Source organism: Dromiciops gliroides, chromosome 3 (genome assembly GCF_019393635.1).
Source record: "Dromiciops gliroides isolate mDroGli1 chromosome 3, mDroGli1.pri, whole genome shotgun sequence".
Lineage (NCBI taxonomy): Eukaryota > Metazoa > Chordata > Mammalia > Microbiotheria > Microbiotheriidae > Dromiciops > Dromiciops gliroides.
In genome coordinates, this window is record NC_057863.1 from 564,669,533 (window position 1) to 564,692,586 (window position 23,054).

General features: G+C 36.7%; 1 protein-coding gene across 1 annotated transcript in view; it reads left to right on the forward strand.

Moving 5' to 3' along the window:
- Positions 1-23,054, forward strand: part of TYR (tyrosinase) — a 197,312-nt gene that overhangs the window by 67,191 nt on the left and 107,067 nt on the right. The window contains exon 3 of the mRNA XM_043997194.1: positions 1,969-2,116. Within this exon, the coding sequence (XP_043853129.1) occupies positions 1,969-2,116 (148 nt within the window). The remainder of the gene's footprint in view (positions 1-1,968; positions 2,117-23,054) is intronic.

The following is a 23,054-nucleotide window of genomic DNA, read 5'->3' on the forward strand; positions in this document are numbered from 1 at the left end:
GACTGCTAATTCCTACTTGTTACTGTGATAAAATAATGGAATTTGGCAGATGCCCAGGGGTCCCAACTGAAGATTGATTTAGTATTGTTTGAATTGGGTGAGAATGAGAAACTGACTAAGTACCTACTTAGGGATGATTGGATGGGGACCACACCTGACTGGCCCTGAGTGACATTATTCTCAGAGGCAGTGTACTACTGTCATCAGCAAGAGACCACTCTCAACCAATCAGCTTGAAGTATCTCCCCTTTGGGGGAGGGAGAGAGGAACTCAGAATTGGATGCTTGCTCATGGAAGGAGTCTCTTTTTGGATGAGGAATAGGCACGTGGTGGCAGACGGAGAACAGGAGGGCCCCTTTTAGTCATTCAGACACTGACTTGGTGGTGAGAGATTTCATCTAGGCTGCTAGGAAAGGAAATTGGTTTCTTTCTCTCTGGCCATACTGAATTAGATCCATACTATAAGGATTCTGTTCTCAATCTCTCTCTTCACTAACTTATAATATATTTTAATAAATCTTTAAAAGCCTAAACTCTTGCTGAATTTATTAGTGATTTTAGCCAGCTTCCCCAGAAAAAACTGGGGGGGGGGACAGATTAGGACCCACATTTAGATTTTAAACAACACATTACCAATCCCCCCAAAAAGGGATCTTCCAAGTTTGTTATAGACTTCCTAATTATTCTCATAGTCCCAGCCATTGCCATCACTACCACCAGCTCCATGATATTCCTTTCCACATCTGGAATTATTAAGAAGTTTATTGTTATGGTTAGTTCAAATTTTCTTCTCTATATTGTCTATCTAATGATTACTTGGACCACTATTCAATCAATTGGCAAAGTTCCTATTTCGATGTCAAGCACTTTGCTAAGTGCTGGGGATACAATGAAATGCAAAAGACTGTCCTTGTTCCAAGAAGTCCACCAATTTTCTAATGGAGGAGATGGCATGCAAAAAAACTGTTTATAAATATGAGAGATACATCATAAATTGGTCAAAATGATTCAAATGATGGAGGGGATGTGAAAAAATCAGGACACTAATTCACTCTTGGTGAAATGTTGAAGTAATACAACAATTTTGGAGAACAATCTGGAATTATACCTAAATAGTTATTAAGTTGCTTATAACCTTTGACCCAGAAATACTACTACTAGATCTACATCCAAAGATGATTAGGGAAAAAGGAAAATAACTTATGTGTTCTAAAATGTTTATAGCATCTCTCTTTCTGGTGGTAAAGAGCTGGAAATTGCAGAGATGCCCATCAATTGGGGAATGGCAGAACAATTTTGGGTATATGATTATGATGGAATACTTTATTCTTCTATAAGAAATTATGAGCTGAGCAATCTTAGGAAACAACATGGAAAAACTTGCACAAATTATTGAAGAACAAAATGAACAGAACCAAGAGAACATTGTATAAAGTAACAGCAATATTGTTTTAAAAATGACTTTGAGCTAGTGACTAATTTTTATTATTATAAATGAAGTATAAAGGACATATGAAGAAAGTGTTATCTTCATTCAGAGAAAGAACTGATAAGAACTGATAAATAGAAGTGTATATAAAATAGGTTTTACATACACACATATATATACATACATATATACAGCTATATATATGCAAACACGTGTTTCTGTGTGTGTGTGTGTGTGTGTTTGTGTGTAATTATAGCCATCTATGAGGTGAAGGGGAAGAGAAAAAAAGAAAAGGAAGGAAATTTAAATGATAATTTTATTGTGTATTTCAAAGGAATAGCAAGTTGTACATAATGAATTTGTGGTTTCATTTGCAATTATCTTTTTTATTGTACTATGCTATGAAAATCATTGTTTTATTCCATAAATTAAATAAATGAATTTAAATTGAGAAAAAAGGTGATAGATATTTAAAAAGTAAATTTGAGTTTTCTGATATTAAAGAAAACTGAATGCTTTAATTTTCATTTTATTCACAGGTTTTGCCAACCCACTTACTGGCATAGCAGATGCATCTCAGAGCACCATGCATAATGCTTTACACATCTATATGAATGGCACGATGTCCCAGGTACAAGGATCTGCTAATGATCCCATCTTTATTCTTCACCATGCCTTTGTGGACAGGTCAGTTGACTATTCTTCATAAGGGGATCTTTCAATTGTTACTTTTTTCAATTTCCTAACTGTGGTAACATGGTATAGTGAATAAAGTATTGTACCTGGACTCAGTAATAGGGACAGGGACTGAATATATGATTTCATTATATAGGGGATTTCCATATGAGAAAAATCCCTGTACCAATGGAATTTTACACTTTCTCTTCAATTTTTATTCTTAGAGAGCTGCCTAGAGATTAAGATAGATAAGTGATTTGGCCAGGATCACACAGACAGTATGTATTCGAGGTTGGATCTACACATAGGTTTTAACTCTAAGGGCAGCGCTAGTCATTACATCATGCTGCTTCTTATACTCAGAAAACCTGTTATAGATCTTACCTCAGATATCAAAAGCGACTTAACTTTTTTGAGCCTCAAGTAATTCTATAAGAATAGATGTTATAGATGGGTTGCAATTGTTGATGGTAGAGAAGCCAACCCCCCCACCTAAAGAATTCAGAAGTCCTGGATGTATGAATCTATGTAAAGAAGGTATTTGAGTGGTCATTAAGAGATCATGAAAGGATTCAGACGCTCCTGAGCTATTAGTCATATTACTCTGTACACATCACTTCTCTTTGCCTCAGTTTCCTCATGTCCAAAAAGATAAAGGGGGTTGGACTCAATGATCTCTTAAGTTCCTTCCAGTTACAAATCTTTATCCTATGCTTTTATGATCAATGTTTGTGATATTTATAAAAGTTATCTCCCATAATAATAATTTTATAAAACCTCTCCTTTTTCCAAAGCCTATCCTCATACATGGAAAGTAGCACATTCCTTCAATATACTCTATCCCCCTGAATATCACTTTTTTTTTTACCCCAAACCCTTTTATAGTTCCCTTGAGGCTCGCATCCATTATGGACCTTCCATTATCTTTTGTGTTTTCTTGATGCAATATTGTTTTCCTTAGATATTTATGCCACCATTCGTGTTCTTTACCTAACTGAAGTGTAGGATAGTTGTGAGTCAGCCCTGACCCATGTTGAGAGATCTATAATTGAAAACTGTCCAAGGAAATGAATTGACAAAGACATTTCTTCACATGTGGCAGTGGTATCTAAGTGTGGTTTATTGGCTGGAATTGTAATGAGGCCCATCATAATATTTCCTTACTTTCCACTAATTCATCGAAGTATGCTGTTTTTTGGGCAAAGGACACCAAGGTAAGAAATATCATCTTGGTCTTCCATTCAGTTAATCTTTGGTCTTGACATTTCCAAACTCTAAGATATAAAGACAGTGACATGACACTGGAATCATCCTGAATTTACAATAAGACCAAACACTTTTTTTAGATAAACAACCCTGGCAGAGATAACCCAAGGGTTGAATGCAGGTCATGTATGAAGCCTTCCAGATCTCTTCAAATACTAATTCCATTCCTTTCAGCCTACCTTGTATTTAATTATTTTGCATGTATTTGTTTTCTTCTGAATATACTCATACATGTCCTTTTTAGAACTTCTCCATTGATTCAGGAGGACCTGAGTTCAAATCCAGCCTCAGACCCTTGACACCAACTAGCTGTGTGACCCTGGGCTAGTCATATAATTCTCATTGCCCCCAACATAAATAAATAATGAATACACAAACAAATGAATGAATGAATGAATGAATGAATGAGTGAATGAATAAACAAATAAACAAATTTTTTTAAAAAGAACTCATCCATTGGTGCTTTCTGTCTTGGGAAGGAGGGAGGGAAGGGAGGGTGGGAGAAAAATTTGGAACCAAATATCCTATGAAAACAAATGTTGAAAACTATCCCTACTTGTAAATGTAAAATAATAAAAATACTTTTATTTTTTAAAATCCTCCTCCATTGGAATATAAGCTTCTTATGAATAAGGAATATTTTATTAATTGCCATTGTATCCCCAGCACCTGATTTAGTGCTTGGCAAATAGAAGTCACTTTAAAAATTCTTGTTGATTGTTCGATTCATAAAGTTAATATACTGAATGAGTAAAATACTATGGTAATCATTGCAGTGCTCCAAGGAATGGATCAATAAGTATTAAGCACTGCACCATTAGCAATTCAACCACAGTTGATCACAACAGGGAAATTGGTCACTATAGCTTATGGGCTGTATAAATATAGGAATATACAAAATTAAGAAGGGACACAGATAATTCTGGGGGAAAAAAATTGCAGCTTCAATTCTCTGCCCTAGCTAGATCCCCTTGGACAACTACAACTGATCAGGATGTTAATTTCGTTCATCTTTATAAGACAAATTGACAGAAAGTTAGAGTTAACTCATACATTCCTCCCAGGATGTGACTTGGGCATAGGTAACAAGTTAAAGCTTCAGAAAGACATCATAAAACAAAAGGCTCCTATGCACTGACCACAATCAAACAAGAATTGTGAAGCTTGGTCATATTGATGGCAAACTGGCTTCTGAACATTTTTAGGACTGGGGGATTGGCAAGAAGATCTAGAAAATTATACCATTCCCCTGGCTTATGGACAATTCCTCATGCTCCTAGCCACTTAAAGACTACAATTCAATTAATTTTAACAAATTTTGTACTTGTACTTACCATGGGGGAATCACTGTACTGGACCCTAAAGGAAGATAAAAAGTATCATATTTGCATGGCCTCAGACATTTATAGCTATTTATGGCTATGTGACTTGGGATAAATCATTTAGATGGTCTGCCTCAGTTTCCTTATCTGTAAAATGGTGGCAATGCCTACCTCCTAGAATAGGAGAGGAAAAATAAGGTAATGCTATAAGTGGTTTTGCAAATGTTACAATGCTATATAAATACTAGCTATTAGTTTTTATTATTGTATAATAGTAAAGTCAGAATGAGCCTCAGAAGCCATATAGCCTATTATTCTTCCTGAGCAAGGTTCCCTTTTACCACATCCACAAGTCAGCATCTTTCAAACAGTGTGAAAACCTCTAAGAATGAAGAACTCATTATCATTGGAGGCAGAATATTTTACTTGTCATTTGTTTCATTAAAACAAAAAAACAACTTTCTTCTATTGATCTCAAATCTACCTTTATGTCACAGTTGTCCATAGTTACTCTCTCTGAAGTCAAGAAGAAGCCTAATATCTTATCCACATGACAGTACTGAAAAATCCCCAAAGACAGCTATCATATATTCTTTTGAGTTCTCTCTTCTCTAAGCCAAACATGGTCATTCCCTTTAACACATCTGTCTTTAGCCCTTCAACATCTAGTCTTCTTGCTCTCTATACTCTCCAACTTATCACTATAGTGCTCAGAATTCAATGTGGTCTGAAGATATGTTCTGACCATGGTAGAGCACAACTATCTCTGGAAAGTAGCCTAAGATCATTTTAGTGTTTTTGCTTCTTTGTCTGTTTTGAATTCAACACAAGTCTAAGAGCAGCAGTTACAATTGAGAACCCCTCACAGCCTGACCAGCAACTTTGTTCAAACTTGAGTTTTCTCCATTTCCAAAGTGGGAACTGTTAAGTATCAGCTGTTAATGTTCTAAAGGAAGACCAAATTTCCCATAATAAGATCACTGTTTTGGGGGTTACTGAAGTTGGCTTGCATCTGCCATCAGTTGTCTAATGAAGGATACCTAATGAACTTTACCTTGTTAATGCCATAGGGGAAAAACTAAAAGGCAGAGATGATAGATTTCCAACAAAATAGCCTTTTCCTCAGAACACCAATACTATATAAATTAAATATTTCTTAGAATTTACTTGGGAATCCATTTGGTCCTGGGGATTTTTTCTTAGGAAGTTCATTGGGGGATTGTTTAATTTGTTTTTCTAAAATTGGGTTATTTAAGTATTTTATTTCTTTTATTAACTGGGCAATTTGTATTTTAGTCGATATTGATCCATTTCACTTAGATTATCAAATATATTGACATATACTTGGGCAAAATAGTTCCTAACTATTTTCTTAATTTCCTCTTCATTGGTAGTGAATTCATCCCTTTCATTTCTGATATTAGTAATTTGGTTTTATTCTTCCCTTTTTAAAATCAAATATTTTATTTTATTTTATTTCATAAAACCAGGTTCTAGTTTTATTTATTAATGCAATGGTTTTCTTACTTTCAATTTTATTAATCTCTTCTTTGATTTTCATGATTTCCAATTTATTTGGGGATTTAAAATTTGTTAATTTTCCAGTTTTTTTGTTTGTTTTACTTGCATGCTCAATTTGTTGATCTGCTTTCTCTCTATTTTATTAATGTAAGCAATGAGGGATTTAAGTACCACTTTGGCTGCATCCCATAAATTTTGATATGCTGTCTCATCATTCTCATTTTCTTCAATGAAATAATTGTTTCTATATTTGTTCTTTGACCCACTTATTTTTGTAGGATCATATTATTTAATTTCCAATTGAATTTTAACCTCTCTTTCAATTGTCCATTATTGAATGTATTTTATTGCATTATAATCTGAAAATGATGTGTTTACTATTTCTTCTTTTCTGCATCTGGTTGTGAGGTTTTTATGCCATAATATATAGTCAATTTTTTGTAGGTGCCATGTATTGCTGAGAAGGTATAGTCCTTTCTATTCTCATTCAGTTTTCTCCAGAGATCTATCCTATCTAACTTTTCCAGAATTTTATTCATTTCCTTAACTTCTTTATTTATTTATTTATTTATTCATTCATTCATTTGTTTGTTTGTTTGTTTGTTTGTTTGTTTTTGGTGAGGCAATTGGGGCTAAGTGATTTGCCCAGGGTCACACATCTTATAAGTGTCAAGCCAGATTTGAACTCAGATCCTCCTAAATCCAGGCCCAGTACTCTATTCACTGTGCCACCTAACTATCCTAACTTCTTTCTTGTTTAATATTTTTGGTTAGATTTATCCAGTTTTGAGAGGGGAAGGTTAAGGTTCCCCACTCGCATAGTGTTATTATCTTCTTCCTCCTGTAACTCCTTCAACTTCAAAAATTTAGATGCTATACCATTTGAGGCATATATATTAAGTATTGATATGACTTCATTGTCTGTGGTACCTTTCAGCAAGATATGGTTTCCTTATTTATCTCCTTTAACTAGATCTATTTTTGCTTTGGCTTTGTCTGAAATCATGATGGCTATCCCTGCTCTCTTTACTTCAGCTCAAGCATAATAGATTATTTTCCAAATCCTTGTGTTGAGCCCCTGTGTATCTCTCTGCTTCAAATGTGTTCTGCTATCTTCTTCCATTTAATGGGTGAGTTCATTCTGTTCACATTTCTGGTTATGATAACTAACCATTTATTTCCCTCCATGCTATTTTTTCCTATTTATCCCCCCACTCTTACCCCAAACCCTTTTCCTCCTCACAAGTGGTTTACTTCTGATTCCTGCCTTCTCCAATATTGCCTTCCTTTTTTCAGTTCCCTCTCTCCCCTATATTTTTCCTGTCCCTTTTTAACTTCCTTATAGGGTAAGATAGATTTCTATATCAAACTGAGTGTGCATGTTATTCCCTCTTTGAGGAAATTTTGATGAGAGTAAGGTTTAATCTTTGCCTGCCATCACTACCCCCATCTTCTCCTCAATTATAATAGTTCTTTCATGCCTCTTTTTTGTGGGACAATTTACCCCCATTCAATTCCCCCCTCCTTCTTCCACGTAATTTCTTTTTTATCCAATGAGGGTGAGGGTTAAGTGACTTGCCCAGGGTCACACAGCTAGTAAGTGTCAAGTGTCTGAGGCCGGATTTGAACTCAGGTACTCCTGAATCCAGGGCTGGTGCTTTATCCACTGTGCCACCTAGCCGCCCCCTATGGTTTCTTTTTACCTTTTTATGTTTTCCTTGAGTCTTGTATTTGGAATTTAAAATTTTTATTCAATTCTGTTCTTTTAATCAGAAATGCTTAGAAGTCCTCTATTTCTCTAAATGTCTATTTTTCCCCTGAAAGGTTATATATTTAATTTTGCTGGGGAGGTGATTCTTAGTTGTAAACCTAACTCCTTTGCCTTCTAGTATATTATATTCTAATCTCTTTAATTTGGAAGCTTACATACCCTGTGTAATTCTAACAGTAGCTCCAGAATATTTGAATTGTTTCTTTTTGGCTGCTTGTAATACTTTCTCCTTGATCTGCAAGCTTTGAAATTTGGCTATGATGTTCCTGGAAATTTTCATTTTGGGATCAAATTTCAGTGTTGATCAGGGGATTCTTTCAATTTCTATTTTGCCCTCTGATTCTAATATATCAGGGCAGTTTTCTTTCATAATTTCTTGAAAGTTATTGTTGAGGCTTTTTTATCATAGTTTTCAGGTAGTCTAATAATTCTTATATTATCTCTCCTGGATCTATTTTCTAGTTCAGTTCTTTTTCCAATGAGAAGTTTTACTACTTCTTCTTCTTCTTCTTCTTCTTCTTCTTCTTCTTCTTCTTCTTCTTCTTCTTCTTCTTCTTCTTCTTCTTCTTCTTCTTCTTCTTCTTCTTCTTCTTCTTGGTGAGGCAATTGGGGTTAAGTGACTTGCCCAGGGTCACATAGCTAGTAAGTGTTAAGTGTCTGAGGCTGGATTTGAACTCAGGTCCTCCTGACTACAGGGTTGGTATTCTATCCACTGTGCCACCTAGCTACTGCATTTTATTATATATTGATGTCTCATAGAGTCATTAGTTTCTATTTTTTCAATTCTCATTTCAAAAGAATTATTTTCTTCAGTGACCTTTTGAACTTCCTTTTGCATTTGGCTAATTCTATTTTTTATGGAGTTATTTTCCTCAGTAAATTTTTGTATATCTTTTCCCATGCTACTGACTCTTTTCTCATCTATGATTCTCTTGCATTAATTTTATTTCTTTCCCCAATTTTTCTTCTACTTCTCCAATTTGCTTTTTAATGTCCTTTTGAAACTCTTCCATGAAATCTTTTTGGGCCTGAGACCAATTTATATTTTTCTTTCAAGCTTCACCTGTATCCATTTTGTTACAATTGTCCTCTAAGTTTATGCCTTGATCTTCCCTATTATCATAATAAATTTCAATAGTTAATTTTTTTTGCTCATTTTTATGTCTTTTTTGTGACTTGGTGCTTTTGAGAGAATTGGGCTCTATCTATCCTTGCACTGTCTCAAGGTTTTGTGGTGAGGCTGTGGGTTTTACTGGTGGCTTTCACTGGGCTTCAGGGCTTAGCCATTTGCTTCCTCTGTAAAGTAAGCTTCCCTTCTGACTGGTAGTGGAATGTTGGTCCTACTTTTTGGCTTCCTGTGGGTGTGGGCTGTCCTTCTCAAGAAGTGATGTACTAATGTTGGGTTGCTAAACTTAACAGAGTCTTTCTCGTGGCTGGCTCTGGAGGAGAGATCTTGTTGCTGTTCTACCCAAGGGTTGGGGCCCTGCTACTGGGTTTCTAGAGTAACTGAGTCACTCTGCTAACAGGCCCTGGAGGAGTAATTTGTTGCAGATCTGCCCAAGAGTTGGAACCCCCTGCTGTTGGTTTGCTATAGAAAAAGAGTATCTATGCTGATAGGTCACAAAGGTGGTAATTTGCTGTTGGTCAACTTTGGGTAGGGCTTCACTACTGGTCAGCAGTGGGGTCAAGGCCTTCCTGCTAATCTGAACTGGAGGTGAGGTGGTAAGGGTCCCTGCTATGCTGCCCAAACTTCTCACTTGCCTGGGGACTGCTGGTTTGCAGGAGGGAAGAAACTCACTGGTGGATTTCCCCAGGCTCTGAACCCTGCTTCAGGCTCCCTGCAATGAGTTCAGAAGGTACTGCTGCTGCTGCTGCTGCTGCTGCTGCTCTTAGACCTAATTTCCCTCCCACCCAGGTAAAATAGCCCTTTCCTGCTGGGTTGGCAGGCTGCTTCTCTGTACCTGGAACAATTCAGAGGCAGGACTTTTGTTTTTGTTTTTTTGGGTTTTTTTTTGGTTTGGAAGGGAAATTTGGGAGAGTTCCAGAGGGTTCCTTCCTCACTCTGTCATCTCACCAGTAGAAGTCCAAGGGGCTGCAATTTTAAAGTTTTATAATGTGCTGCCATTCATATTTCCAGAGAATGTGAAAATGTTTAAGGGATTGTGTATTGCGCTCTTTTTAGGAAGTTCAAATCCTTCATCTAATTAGTGATGCAACAAATATAAAGAAGGAATATAAAACCTCTGAGCACAATCTATTATCCTCTTAAAGTTAGAAATGGGGACTGTTTCTTAAAACTTGTGGTTTTCACAATTATGCTGGACATGTCTTATCATGTATAGTTATTAAGCAATTGATGTCAAGAAGATATAGCACCATACATTTGTATCACTACCTGCTTTGTAAGGTGCTACAGGTGCCCTTGGGTCCAGAAGACAGCTTCTGGTTTCTTGACAAAAAACAGAGTACAGTGGTAATGTTTTGCTAGTGGATTCCCTTTGTGCCCTCCTCAATTAGGGCTCCAAAGCATAGCCCTATGGATAAAATCCTCAGAGGACCCAATTTTTGCTAATAGATAGATATTATGCCTAATATATGTGTATAACATAGGCTAATATATGTGTGTTATGTATGTGGTATGTATATCATATATCACATATCACATATAACATAACATGATATAAAATTTCTAATATATACTCATACATCCATATATGGATGTACATATATGTCAATAGTTGTAAATTTCCATATTATATAAGAAAGAACTACATGTATAAAATTTCAAACAATTCTTCAATTATCTTACTAACTGAAGTTACTGAATACCATGAACATGAATATACTGAATACCATGAACAACTAATAAAAAATAAAGTTGGGTTTTTTTTCTGCCCTGTCACACCATTGATTTATATTGAGATTGTAATTCAATGAATCTCTCAATTCTTTTTCTTTTCTTCTTCACATGAATAGTTATGTAGACACATCTCTCCAATTCAGCACTTGTATGGCTGATTTGCTTTAACTCAAGTGTAGGACATTACATTTATCTCTATTACATTTAATATTCTTAAATTTAGCTCATTGTGTAAGTCTGAATTTTTCCTCTAGCCCTATTATGTCATTCAACCTCTTAGTTACACTTAGATTTGTACTTTTTACCAGAGAATCATAACATATTAGCCTTCATATAAGTCATCAATAACAAGGTTATACACAACAGAACAAATAATAGGGACCTGATACCTCCCAACAAAAATAAACAAAGAAAAATTCAAAATAAGATCTTATACAAACCCTTATGATTTAGCCAAATGGAACCAAATATTAACATACAAGTTATAAGTATTTTTATATTTAAGTCTTTGCTCTGTCTCCCTTTTCAAGTTTTTCTGGTTTTGGTTTTGTGTGGTTTTTTATTTGTTTGTTTTTCTTGCTTTTTTGTGTGTTTGCTTCTTGGCCTATTCTGGCTAGAATCAAGTAGAAATGTAGTCAGTGTACATAAAGTTCTGATTTTATGGATCTTATTTTAACATCACGTCACCCAGGTCTTTCAATCTTTATTTAAATTCTCATATTTTTATAGCAATATAATATCCTATTACATAATAGAGTATATAAAAATTAAATCAGCTCTTCTCTAATGTTGAATTCAGCATTCTGTTTCTTGTCTGCAGGCTTTTGTAAAGGCTACCACTTTTGGCTAAAATTTATTATTTTCTCATCTCTGCCTTTTATAGTCTCCACCTTCCTTCAAGGCACAACTAAAGTAATACTTGGATAAGGTCTTAATTCCTTTGGCTTGTTGCACTTTCCTCTCCAAGCTTACTTTGTATCTTCTTTGAATTAGTATTATATATTATTACATATGTATATGCCAATTCCCCTTACAGAATGGAAACTCCTTAAGGGCTGAGGCTGGTTCATTATTTTCCTTGTAACCTGAAAGACTGGCTCATAATAGGTCCTTAAGAAATGCATCTTGGTTTATTGATAAATAACCAAAGTACACAGCTAATAGTTAAGATAGTATATGGACTAGACTTGTGATTTCATACATATAGGGAACCCCTGGATAAAGAAACTCTTTTCTTTTCAGCACTGCATATGTACCTGACAGTCTTAGACAGTACTGAGAGGGGTTTGACTTACCCAGAATAACAAAGTCAATATGTGGCAAAGGTGAGATTTGAAACTATGTCTTTCTGGATCCAAGGCCATCTCTTTTTTTCCACTATGCCAGCCAAGCTGTTTCTATAACATATAGACAAAGAACAATTGAAGTACCTGAAAAATACCAAATAAATTATATAGATAAGAGATAATCAATATAACTAGCAGATAGATGAAAACATACATGTATACCAACCAATACAATACACAAATGGATACATACATGCGTACATATGTGTATATGTACTTATGTATGTATGAAAAGCTGAATTCTGGCCCCAGCTATGTCACTGATTAGTTGTGCACAGTGAGCAACTCACATCATTTATCTGATTTTAAGTTACCTTCTCTATAAAATAATTTTCAGCTAGTTAACTCAGTGTATAGAGTCATCCTGGAATCAGTAAGACTCTTCTTCCTGTGTTCAAATCTGACTTCAGACCCTAATTAGCTCTTTGACTCTGGGTAAGTCACTTAATCCTGTTTGCCTCAGTTTTGTCATCTGTAAAATGTCCTAGAGAAGAAAATGGTAAACCACTTCAATATCTCTGCCAATTAACCCCCCCCCCCAATGGGATCATAAAGAGTTGGACATGCCTGAAAAACAACTGGACAAAAAAAGCAATAATACATATTTACATAGCAATTTATGGTTTTATAGACTTCTTTCATAGAATTTAGAACTCTATGGGATGTCAGAGGTCATATAGTGAAGTTCTGCATTTTACAGATGAAAAGATTTAGGTCTAGGGAGATGAACTATCTTATCTTAGGTGCCAGGAAAAGTAAACCATAGAGCTAGGATTTTAACTGACTGCTCTTAATTTTTTTCTCTACGATAACCCTGTGAGGAAGGAGATACAAGTATTAGGCCCATTTTACATATGAAAAATTAAAGCACAAAGAAATCAAATGCCTTTTCCAAGGGCATACAGAGGGTTAAGTATTCAAGATAGGGGACAAACCCAAGTCCAATATCTCTAAGTCCAGTGTTCTTTCCAATTACACTGCCTTGTCTCCAAATGAGGGGGCTGTACCAGGCATTGTCTAAGATCATTTCTAAATCTTAAATTCTCTACTTCTAAGAGAAATGATATCTCTCCTGGTAGAAGTGACAGTGAAATACACTGGCACAATTATGGTTATTTAGAAGTCTTCTCTGTGACACATTAATCATGCTTTTCATTGTGATTAAGAAATAAGAGATAGAGAAATAAGTACAGAACATAAGCTAAATTATTTCTCTACTTTGCTAGGCCTAATTCTTGGCATGGATAATTAAATGGGTCAGTTTGTTCCTTCACCAATGATTTGGCATCAACATTTGTTCTACCCTAGATTACCCATAGTCACCTGACTAGGATGGGGGCAAGGAATACTTTTAAAATGAACATAACAAGACTGTGTGTTTAAAAATAATTTAATAAATTTGAAATTTACTTGTAACTCTCTCAAAATGATTCATTTTGTTTTGTTTTGTTTGTGTGTTTGTTTGTTTTTTTCTTCAAGCTTAGTCAAAATCAATGCTAATGCTGGACTTTGAGTCAGGAATCCCTGAGATTAAATGCTGCCTTATGATCTTATGATCTGTGTGACCCTGCACAAATCACTTGACCTCTGTTTGCTTCAGTTTCCTCCAATGTAAAATGGGGATAACTATCACCCATCTCCAAGGGTTGTTGTGAGCAACAAATGACATAACTTTTGTAAATTGCTTAGGCTAATAATGCAGTGTTAATTAGGCTAATAATAGTGCAGGCTAATAAATTCTATTATTGTTATTGCTGTGACTAGATACCTATGTTGGAATCCTGTCCATTTTAAAGGAAGTTAAGGTTTGTTACACAATTCTTTTGCCTTTTTTTCCCTTTTTCCTTGTTTTTGGGAAGAAAGCTGGGTTAAGTGACTTTCCCAAGGTTATGCAACTAGCAAATGTCTGAGGCTGAATTTGAACTCAGATCCTTCAGACTTGAAAGCTGGCGCTCTAACCACTTTACCATCTAGCTGCCCCACATTTCCGTCTTAATGGGTTTTCAATGCCATACCCTCCATAAGCTGCTCATTTAACATCTGCATCTGTTCACTTTTCCTACATACCCTAAATCTTTCTTGGGCATAGAGAACCAATCTATGGCATTTGTACTCACATTGGTTCTCTAGATTTCTAAGTTCCATTCTGAGAGGATTCTTTTGAGGCAGCATGGAATAACGGATGAAGTACTGCTTGACTTGGAGTCAGAACAATCTGAGTTCAAATCCTACCTCAGTCATTTACAAACTGTGTGAACCTAAGCAAGTGATATAACCTATCAGTGCTTCAGTTTCTTCACATGTGATATGAGGTGATTTGACTCAATGTTATTAATGGTCTCTTTTAATTCCAAATCTATGATCCTGTGTTCCCTCAAATCAGCTACGAATTGACTGTCAAACACTAGAGTTGAAGGAACAATAGTACAGTTAGCCAGCAAGTCAACCAGCATTTATGAAGTCCTTACTTTGTGCCAGATACAGTGCTGAGCACTAGGGATTCAAAGAAAGCCCAAAATAGAGCCTGCCCTTAAGAAGCTCCCAATCTTTGTGGGGAGACAACATGCAAATAAATAACCAATAGAAATTCAGTATTAATGGAAAATAATCTCAAAGTGAAGGCACTAACGTTAATATGGGCAAGAAAAGACTTTCTGCAGAACGCAACATTTTTATTTTATTCTTTTTTGGCCATGAAATGGGGGTTAAGTGCCTTGCCCAGGGTCACACACCTAGTAAGTGTCAAGTGTCTGAGGCTGGATTTGAACTCAGGTACTCCTGAATCCAGGGCCGGTGCTTTATCCACTGTGCCACCTAGCTGCCCCGATGAAGGTAAGATTTTAGTCAGGGCTTGAAGGTAATCAGGAAATCCAAGAGCAGATGTGAGGAAGACTATTCTAAGCATAGGGAACAGTCAGTGAAAATTCCTGAAGTCATGAGATAGATTATTTTGTTAGAGGTACACTATATTTGGCAGTGTTATTGGATTACAGACTATGGGAAGGGGAGCAAAGGGCAAGAAGCCTGGAAAGATAGGAGGCCAATAGGTTACAACAGGCCTTAAATAACAAAAAGAGGATTATATAATTAATCCTGGAGGTAATGGGTGGGAGAGAGGGTGTCTTTGAATCAACTAAATAATCCCAATCCTCATTTAAAGTAAATGAGAAGATTCTATACCCTGATATCTTTTTCAGGTGAGAAGATATCTGCATTCGATTGATTAATAATTGACTGTAGACAGGGAGAAAAAAGTCATTGACCAATTTAGATGCTCTTGAAAGCCATTGGATGAACTGGAGGAATTTTATTCAAGAAATGTGTTCAAATTGGTTAAGGGACTTCTTAGTCATGTTCTATGGAATCTGTACACTACCAGGAAGTTCATTTAGAATTGAGGATTTGAGCATCTGACAGAATAAAGGAAGTTTTGAGCAAAGCCCTTATTATGAAGAACTTTGATGGGAGAACTCTTGGTCCCACTCTCTTGGGTCAGAGGAGAACCTCATGAACCTAAGAGGACAGAAGTCTGTACTTCTTCACTGACATATTAGTAATGCCCACCTAATGGAAATGTCTACTTCAGGAGGAAAGGACAACTGGATAAAATGAGGAAAGATAGATTTGATTCTATAAAGAACCTAGTCAAAAAGCTACACCATAACAAATGGGAATATCTTGAGGAAGAAAAAAGAAAGGTTAGGTGCAGTGGATAGCACACCAATCTTGGAATCAGGAGAACCTGAGTTCAAATCCATTCTCAGACATTTAATGACTGTGTGACCTTGTTCAAGTCACTTAACTCCAATTATCTGGGGAGAAAAGGACTTCCTGGAGCTGTAAGCTACTTGCTTTGACTTATTCACTTTCTACACTTGAGCCAACTTTCCCCTGGACTTCATCCTACAGGAGTAAGAGTGTATTATAAAACATTGGAAGGGAAGATATTCTTATCAACTATATTAGAAGAATACATTTCTAAAGGTTAATTGTATGTATGCCTGACTAATTGATATAAACTGATAATCATGGGCAGAGCCCACTAGTTAGAGCTCATGAGCATTAGATTAAAAAAATAAAAATCTATTCCCCTCAGTGTAAGCCATAAAACCATGAGGCAATATATGATGGCTGCCCTAAATAGATTTGATTTGCCAGTGGGACTGGGAATTTGAAGAGTAGCTCCAGAGCATCGACCATATTAATAAACAATAATTGACATTTACTTATCATCTTAAAGTTTCTACATAATTTTAGGTGCATTAAATCATTGAGAGTTATGGCATATAATGAATACACAGCAGCCCTTTGTTGTGACAAAAGTTTCACAAAAGAAACATTAGTTGTGGGTAGTGTATTTAGGCAAATGGGTGCTTTTAAATTTAAACTTGTAATTTGAACTTGAGGTGGTACTTTAATTTAGCACCCTCATGTCTCTCTTTTTTGAAAATCAAGCCATTTTTCTGTCTTCAGTACTCCCTCACCTTTCTATTCTTCTAGAGCTTGCTGAGCTTATTTACATTGACTTGGCAATTACAGTAGTGATTTTTGGGAGTATCCCAGAATACAGTTCTTTTGATGGTAGTGACTTTAGTTCTTTGAAGGTTGTGCAATGCTTCTCTTGTAGCATCTCTTCTCTTACTATGGATTTCAAGTTGACCGTAATCATTTTTGTTGTGTTCTTCTGTACCCAAACTTCATTATCTCTGGGGGAAGGAGAAAAATCAGAACAAATAAGAGTTTGATATTTCTTCCTCCTCCTCCCTTCTCTCTGAACTCTTACAAATTCAACACCTTTAGCTATTGAGCCATTCACCCTAAACAGTAGTTCCATTTACTTCTTGATCTTCCCAATCCCAACATATTTTTAAAACTTTTAAGAGCCTTTATTTTTGTTCCTTAGCATTCACCACAAGCCTGTCCATTCAGAATTTTTGTATTCCTGACAGTGTCATTTGAGGTCCCTTGTATTCATACTTAGCTATCCATCCTTGCTTCTGTTTTCTGGGTATAGCTTTAAAAATCAGCATTGGTCAGCAGGCTTTCTGGGCCTTGATAGACTGAGAATATATCTGGGAATCAGGACTATTTATCAGCTCCAGCTTGTTTTCTCTTTTGTAATCATTTGAGATGTCAACACTGAGAATACCTGAATTGTGCAGAGGGAGATAAACAAATAAAATTGTACTTTATCAGTACTGTAAACAAGTGAAAATGTGGTGTGTTTTGTTTCATTTTGTTTTTTTCCTGGAGAAGAAAATCTATTTAAAATTTGTTCCATTAAAAAAAGGTTTTCTTGACAGCTTCCCATCCTCTCCTTAGGTTAACTTTGTGTAGCATTTAGGGTCATAGAATCTTTTTCTTTTCTTTTCTTTTTCTTTTTTGGTGGGGCATAGGGGTAAAGTGACTTGCCCAGAGTCACACAGGTAGTAAGTTTCAAGTGACTGAGTTCAGATTTGATCTCAGGTCCTCCTGACTCCAGGGCCTATGCTTTATCCACTGCACCACCTACTTGCCCCTGGGGTCATAGACTCCTAACAAGTCTTTCTCTTAATTATTTAATTTTTTATCCTAAAATCTATGGCATTGTGATCTACAGGGCAGTCATTACCTGACTAGCTCCACTGACCATCCCATCCTCCTCATTATCTATCTACTGAGAACCATAATGGAGTGATCAATTCCAACAAAATTTCCCATTTTGTCTACTTCATCAACTCATTTGTCCTCATTGATCAGAATCTTATGTTCTTCTTGTTGACTTGCTACACTTTTTTTTTAAGTGAGGTAATTGGGGTTAAGTGACTTGCCCAGGGTCACACAGCTAGTTAAGTATTAAGTGTCTGAGGCCAGATTTGAATTCAGATACTCCTGACTCCAGGGCTGGTGCTCTATCCACTGCACCATCTAGCTGCCCCAACTTCCTGCACTTTTTGAGTAATGAAATAAAGGACCTATTTTGTACCAAGTGTTGTGGATGAATATCATGAAACAACTGCTTGCTTATGTCTTATTCTGCACACCAAAAGGTACACTGAGGTTGATGCAACAGAATCACCAAGCAAGAGAACTGCAAAATGTCAGCTTTTTGAAGGGAGAGAACTTCATACATATTTACTTAATTGAGGAGTTTTATAAAGATCTGATTGGGGCAGTTAGACTTTTGTTTTGTTTTGGTTTTTTGGTTTTTTGTGAGGCAATTGGGGTTAAGTGACTTGCCCAGAGTCACACAGCTAGTAAGTGTTATGTGTTTGAGGTCGGATTTGAACTCAGGTCCTCCTGACTCCAGGGCTTGTGCTCTATCCACTGTGCCACCTAGCTGCCCCAGAGTTAGACTTTTCATTGTGTTGTTATAAACTTAATGATCATGAATAAAAACAACCAAATAAACCTACAAAATGAAGATTTATATCACATGCAAAAACATAAACATGACACATTATCCATTTTAAGAAAATAAAATTTAACAAATTATTAAAGTTTACCAAACTTTGTTCTATGTCCCTTTGAAAGTTTATCTGAATCTCTTTCAGTTCTAGCTTTATTTGTGGTATAATATTTTGGCTTCAATGTTTAACATTCTTCTGATTATGCTGACCTTCCTTTGAATGACCTCATATAGATAATTCCATATTTGTTGTTGTTGTTGTTGTTGTTTTTATTTTCTTGTGGGTAGAGAGGGTTAAGTGACTTGCCCAGGGTCAGACAGTAAGTGTCAAGTGTCTGAGGTCAGATTTGTACTCAGGTCCTCTTGAATTCAAGGCAGGTGTTTTATCCACTGTGTCACCTAGCTGCCCCCTCCATATTTGTTTTTAATCTACTACTTCCCCATCCCGCCCCCCCCCCCCAGTCTCATGTATTGATTTCATTAGCATAGGTAATTCCTGATCTAGAAATGAAGTCCACAAATGCAGGACAAGCAATTCTTCAATTCTTTAGAGAATTATAAACTTCCTTGGGGTACTGAGAGATTTAATAGCTTTTCAGATGTTTAATTATTTTGTTTGTCAAGAAACATTTATTAAGTGCCTACTATGTACCAAGCATTTTTCTCAGCATTTATGTGTCAGAGGCAGAATTAGAACCTAGGTCTTATCCAAGGGAGGCCATCAATATGGTCACTGTGCTACTTTTTATTCATCATTTTTAAAGCATGTTAATAATCCACTGAAAATTAATATGTTAAATGCATTCAAATATTCTTTAACCAGAAGACACAGGTTTTTCTAGACATGTTTTCCCCTACCCAAAGAGAAACTACAATCATTAATATGGTTGGCTAGGTTACTCACAGAAAATATCAGAGCCCCATTAATGACCCAGACTAAGCCCTGAAATGAAAGCTCAACATAACAATAACATTAATGTACATATAAAGTGATAACAATGAAATGTTCTATTTTTGTTGTTGGCTTGAGTCAAAGAAAATATCTGAAAAGTATATGAAGCATTAAAATTAAGTCTTATTTAGAAGGTAATACATAGGAAACCCATTTGTGTATATGTGTGTGTGTGTGTGTGTGTGTGTGTGTGTGTGTGTGTGTGTGTAAAACTATGAGGGAGAAATGGAGGGAAAGATATAATCAGAGAAATACGTGATCAAAAAGAAGATAGTGCTCATGTATTAAAAGTGAGGGATAACCATTGCATGACCTGCATACTCCATTGGCATCTTCAAAATGTCAAGAGAAAGTGAGGAAGGTACTCTGTATATTACATGATTCTCATCTGGTTACATATGGAATAACATAGACAAGAGTGGCAGGCATAGATGGGTTTCAATGTTTACTGTTCATGGTAATATTCACATCAATGAAATGAAAGATCCTTTTGAGCATTTTGAGTAATAGTATAACTATTGTTAAGGGTTAAAATTCTAGCTAGTCTGTCTAAAATATCTAATGAGTGGTCGCCAATAAATTATAAGCTTTAGCAAGAGTTAGGCTTTTAAGCATTTATTAAGGAAAACAAGAATTTGGTAAAGAGAGAGAGAGAAAGGCCTAGATTCCTATCTATAAAAGGGAGAGCACATTTCTAGCTCCCTTCTCCGCCAGAGTCCAAAGGAAAGAGCCCCAGACTGAGCGCCTGTCTCTTCCTCCCTCCTCCCCCTAGTCCACGTCACTTCCTCCCCGCCAAAGAAAAGACTCCTGGTCTTGCCCTCAAAGACCTTCCCTTCATGGGCAGAACTCTTCTACAGTAAGTATCCAGCAGGTGGCGTTATTCCAATCGTTACACTATAAATATTTTTATACAGGTAAGTCATTTCTTTCCACAAAAGACTAGCAATATAATAACTGGGTCAAAAAGTTGTGTTCTGCTCTGGCCCTTTCTACTGGAAGTAGGACTACTACATCATCCCTCATTCTAGAAGGTGAGGTTGAGGGGTTGCAATATCTCTTCATTAATACCATCAACTTAACAGTTTCCAAGCTGAATTCTTTCATTTTTAGGAGCCAACAACTTGTCTAGCAGTTCATTTAAATTAATCAACCTAGGGGGTAGTGCCAAGATAGTAGAGGAAAGATATTACACGCACAGACCTCCCAATACAATTACCTTAAAAACAGCAATAAAAGAACGCCTGGAGCAGAAACCCCCCCAAAATATGGACTGAGATTATTTTCCAGCCATAGACAGACTAAAGGGGCCATGCTGAGCTGTGAGTAAAGTCCAACCTCGTGATTGCACTGAGAGACCCCAGACATGCCACACCAGAGGAATTTAATCCCTGAACCTCTGATTCAGCTGCAGTACCAGCATCTTCTGGAACTGAGCTTGCAGTTGGGTGAAAGAGATGAATGGATGGCCGGGGGGGGGGGGGTTAAGTGCAGGGCTTTCGGCGGGACCTAGGAAGGAATTTGGCTGTCCCGCACCAGTGGGGAACCAAGAATTAATCCTGAGAGGCAGGAGGCCCAGGTAGAGAAGGGGTGCAGGCTCGTCGAAACTAAGAACCACACCACAGAAAGCTTTGCTGGTTGGTTATTTAGTACGTTTTCTTGAGGTTATCTTTGAGCCAGAGAACAGGCCAGACAAAAGAAAAACCTGCCCTTCCTCAAACCAAAACACCTGGGATTCTCTGAAGCTGGGGACAGTAGTGTAGCCTAGAAGCAGGGCCCCCCACTGGGGAGTGAAAAGTCAAGTAAAAGATGGCAAGATGATCAAGCAAAGAAAGTTGAGAACTATAGAAAGTTTTTTTCAGCAACAAGGAAGATCAAGGTGCACCCTCAAAAGAGGAAACAACCTCAGGGCCCCTACATCCAAAGATTCCAAGAAAAATATGAACTAGTCTCAGGCCATGGAAGCTCTCAAAAGGGACTTTGAAGAGAAAGTAGGAGAGATAGAAGGAATATTTAGAGAAAGGGAGGAAAAAATGGAAAGAGAAATGATAGCAATGCCGGAAAGTCATGTGAAAAAAGTCAAAAGCTTGAAAAGTCAAATGCAAAAGGAGATTAAAAAGCTGTCTGAAGAAAATAATTAAATTACTGAACATTAATTCACTTTACAAAGAGATATTTTTTCCAAGATATAGCAAGAATACATGTACAATCATTTTCACCAGTGCTTCCAGGGCATACTATCCCGTCCACCACCTTATTTTGGGGATAAGTAAGCTTCAAATACTGCCCAGTCCCTACAAAGTAATGGTCCCACCAAGTTCATGTTAAGATTGAGCATGATTGCTAGATGAATCCTTTTGTTGGACATGGAGTCCAAAAGTCAGTCCCAAAGATCACTCTTTTTTCCTCAAGTCTGATATTTCCCTAGGCTGGATTCCTACCCTGGATTTCTGTGACCCACTTCCTAGCTGTGTGACCCGAGGAAAGTCATTTCACCTGTTTGTTTCAATTCTCTCATCCATAAAATGGGGATAATAATGGCATCTACCTCTCAGGGTTTTGTGAGGATCAAATAAGATAATAGTTGTTAAAAGCTTAGCATAGTGCCTGGCATATAGCAAATGTCATATATAAGTTGTTGTTGTTGTTGTTGTTGTTGTTATTATTATTATTATTATTACTGGTTGATCTTAAAGTTTCATCTTTGATCACACATGTTAAGCAATCAACTCATTGGGAATGTATTCAGGACACATTTTTAAAGTTTAGTTTTCATTCTTACCATTTTTACTCTCACTCTCTTAAGTCTAGACAATCAACAGAATAATAAATCAAGCATGAGTTTATAGTATCTGCTGGTTTCTGAGGTGGAAATGTTCATCCTAAATATTCAATGATTTAGTATCTGCTTATAGCTCTTCATGCTCATTATCACCATTGTCATGCCTAGCTCTCTTCAATTGTCTGACATTGCTTGTGAGGAAGGGGACATAGCCAGCAGCAGATTCTGGCTCTAGGTCTTCCTTGTCATCAATTGCTCTCTGGTAAGTTCTTTCTCACAAAAGTAGTCTGTTCAGTAAGGGAATACTTAGAATCGCATTTTCTTAATGCTCTTCTTTACTGACAAACACCATATTCGTTTCTCCCCAGTCTGCCTGTTCTGTGACCACATGTGAATCCTGAGCAGGCACATACGTAAAGCAAAATATTCTAAGGCTGGCTCCCTGTCTTCAGCTACAAATTAATTAAATCTTCCAATATGACTTTGCTGCTGCACTAGCTTGTTAGCCTTTCCTTTCCCCTGCCCCCTTTCCCCCAATCTACATTGTGATACCCATGCTGGGAAGCATCCCTGACCTGCATACCAAGTTCCTATCCAGCAGTCAGCTCAGCAGCACAGAAATATGTCAAGCACTGGGGTGGCAGCAAGGCAGGTCTCCAGGGGTGCTGGAGGATTTGCAGATTGCACAAGTCACAAAGGCAGAAAGTCCAATGAGATGGAACAATGAAGGATTCCTTATTTC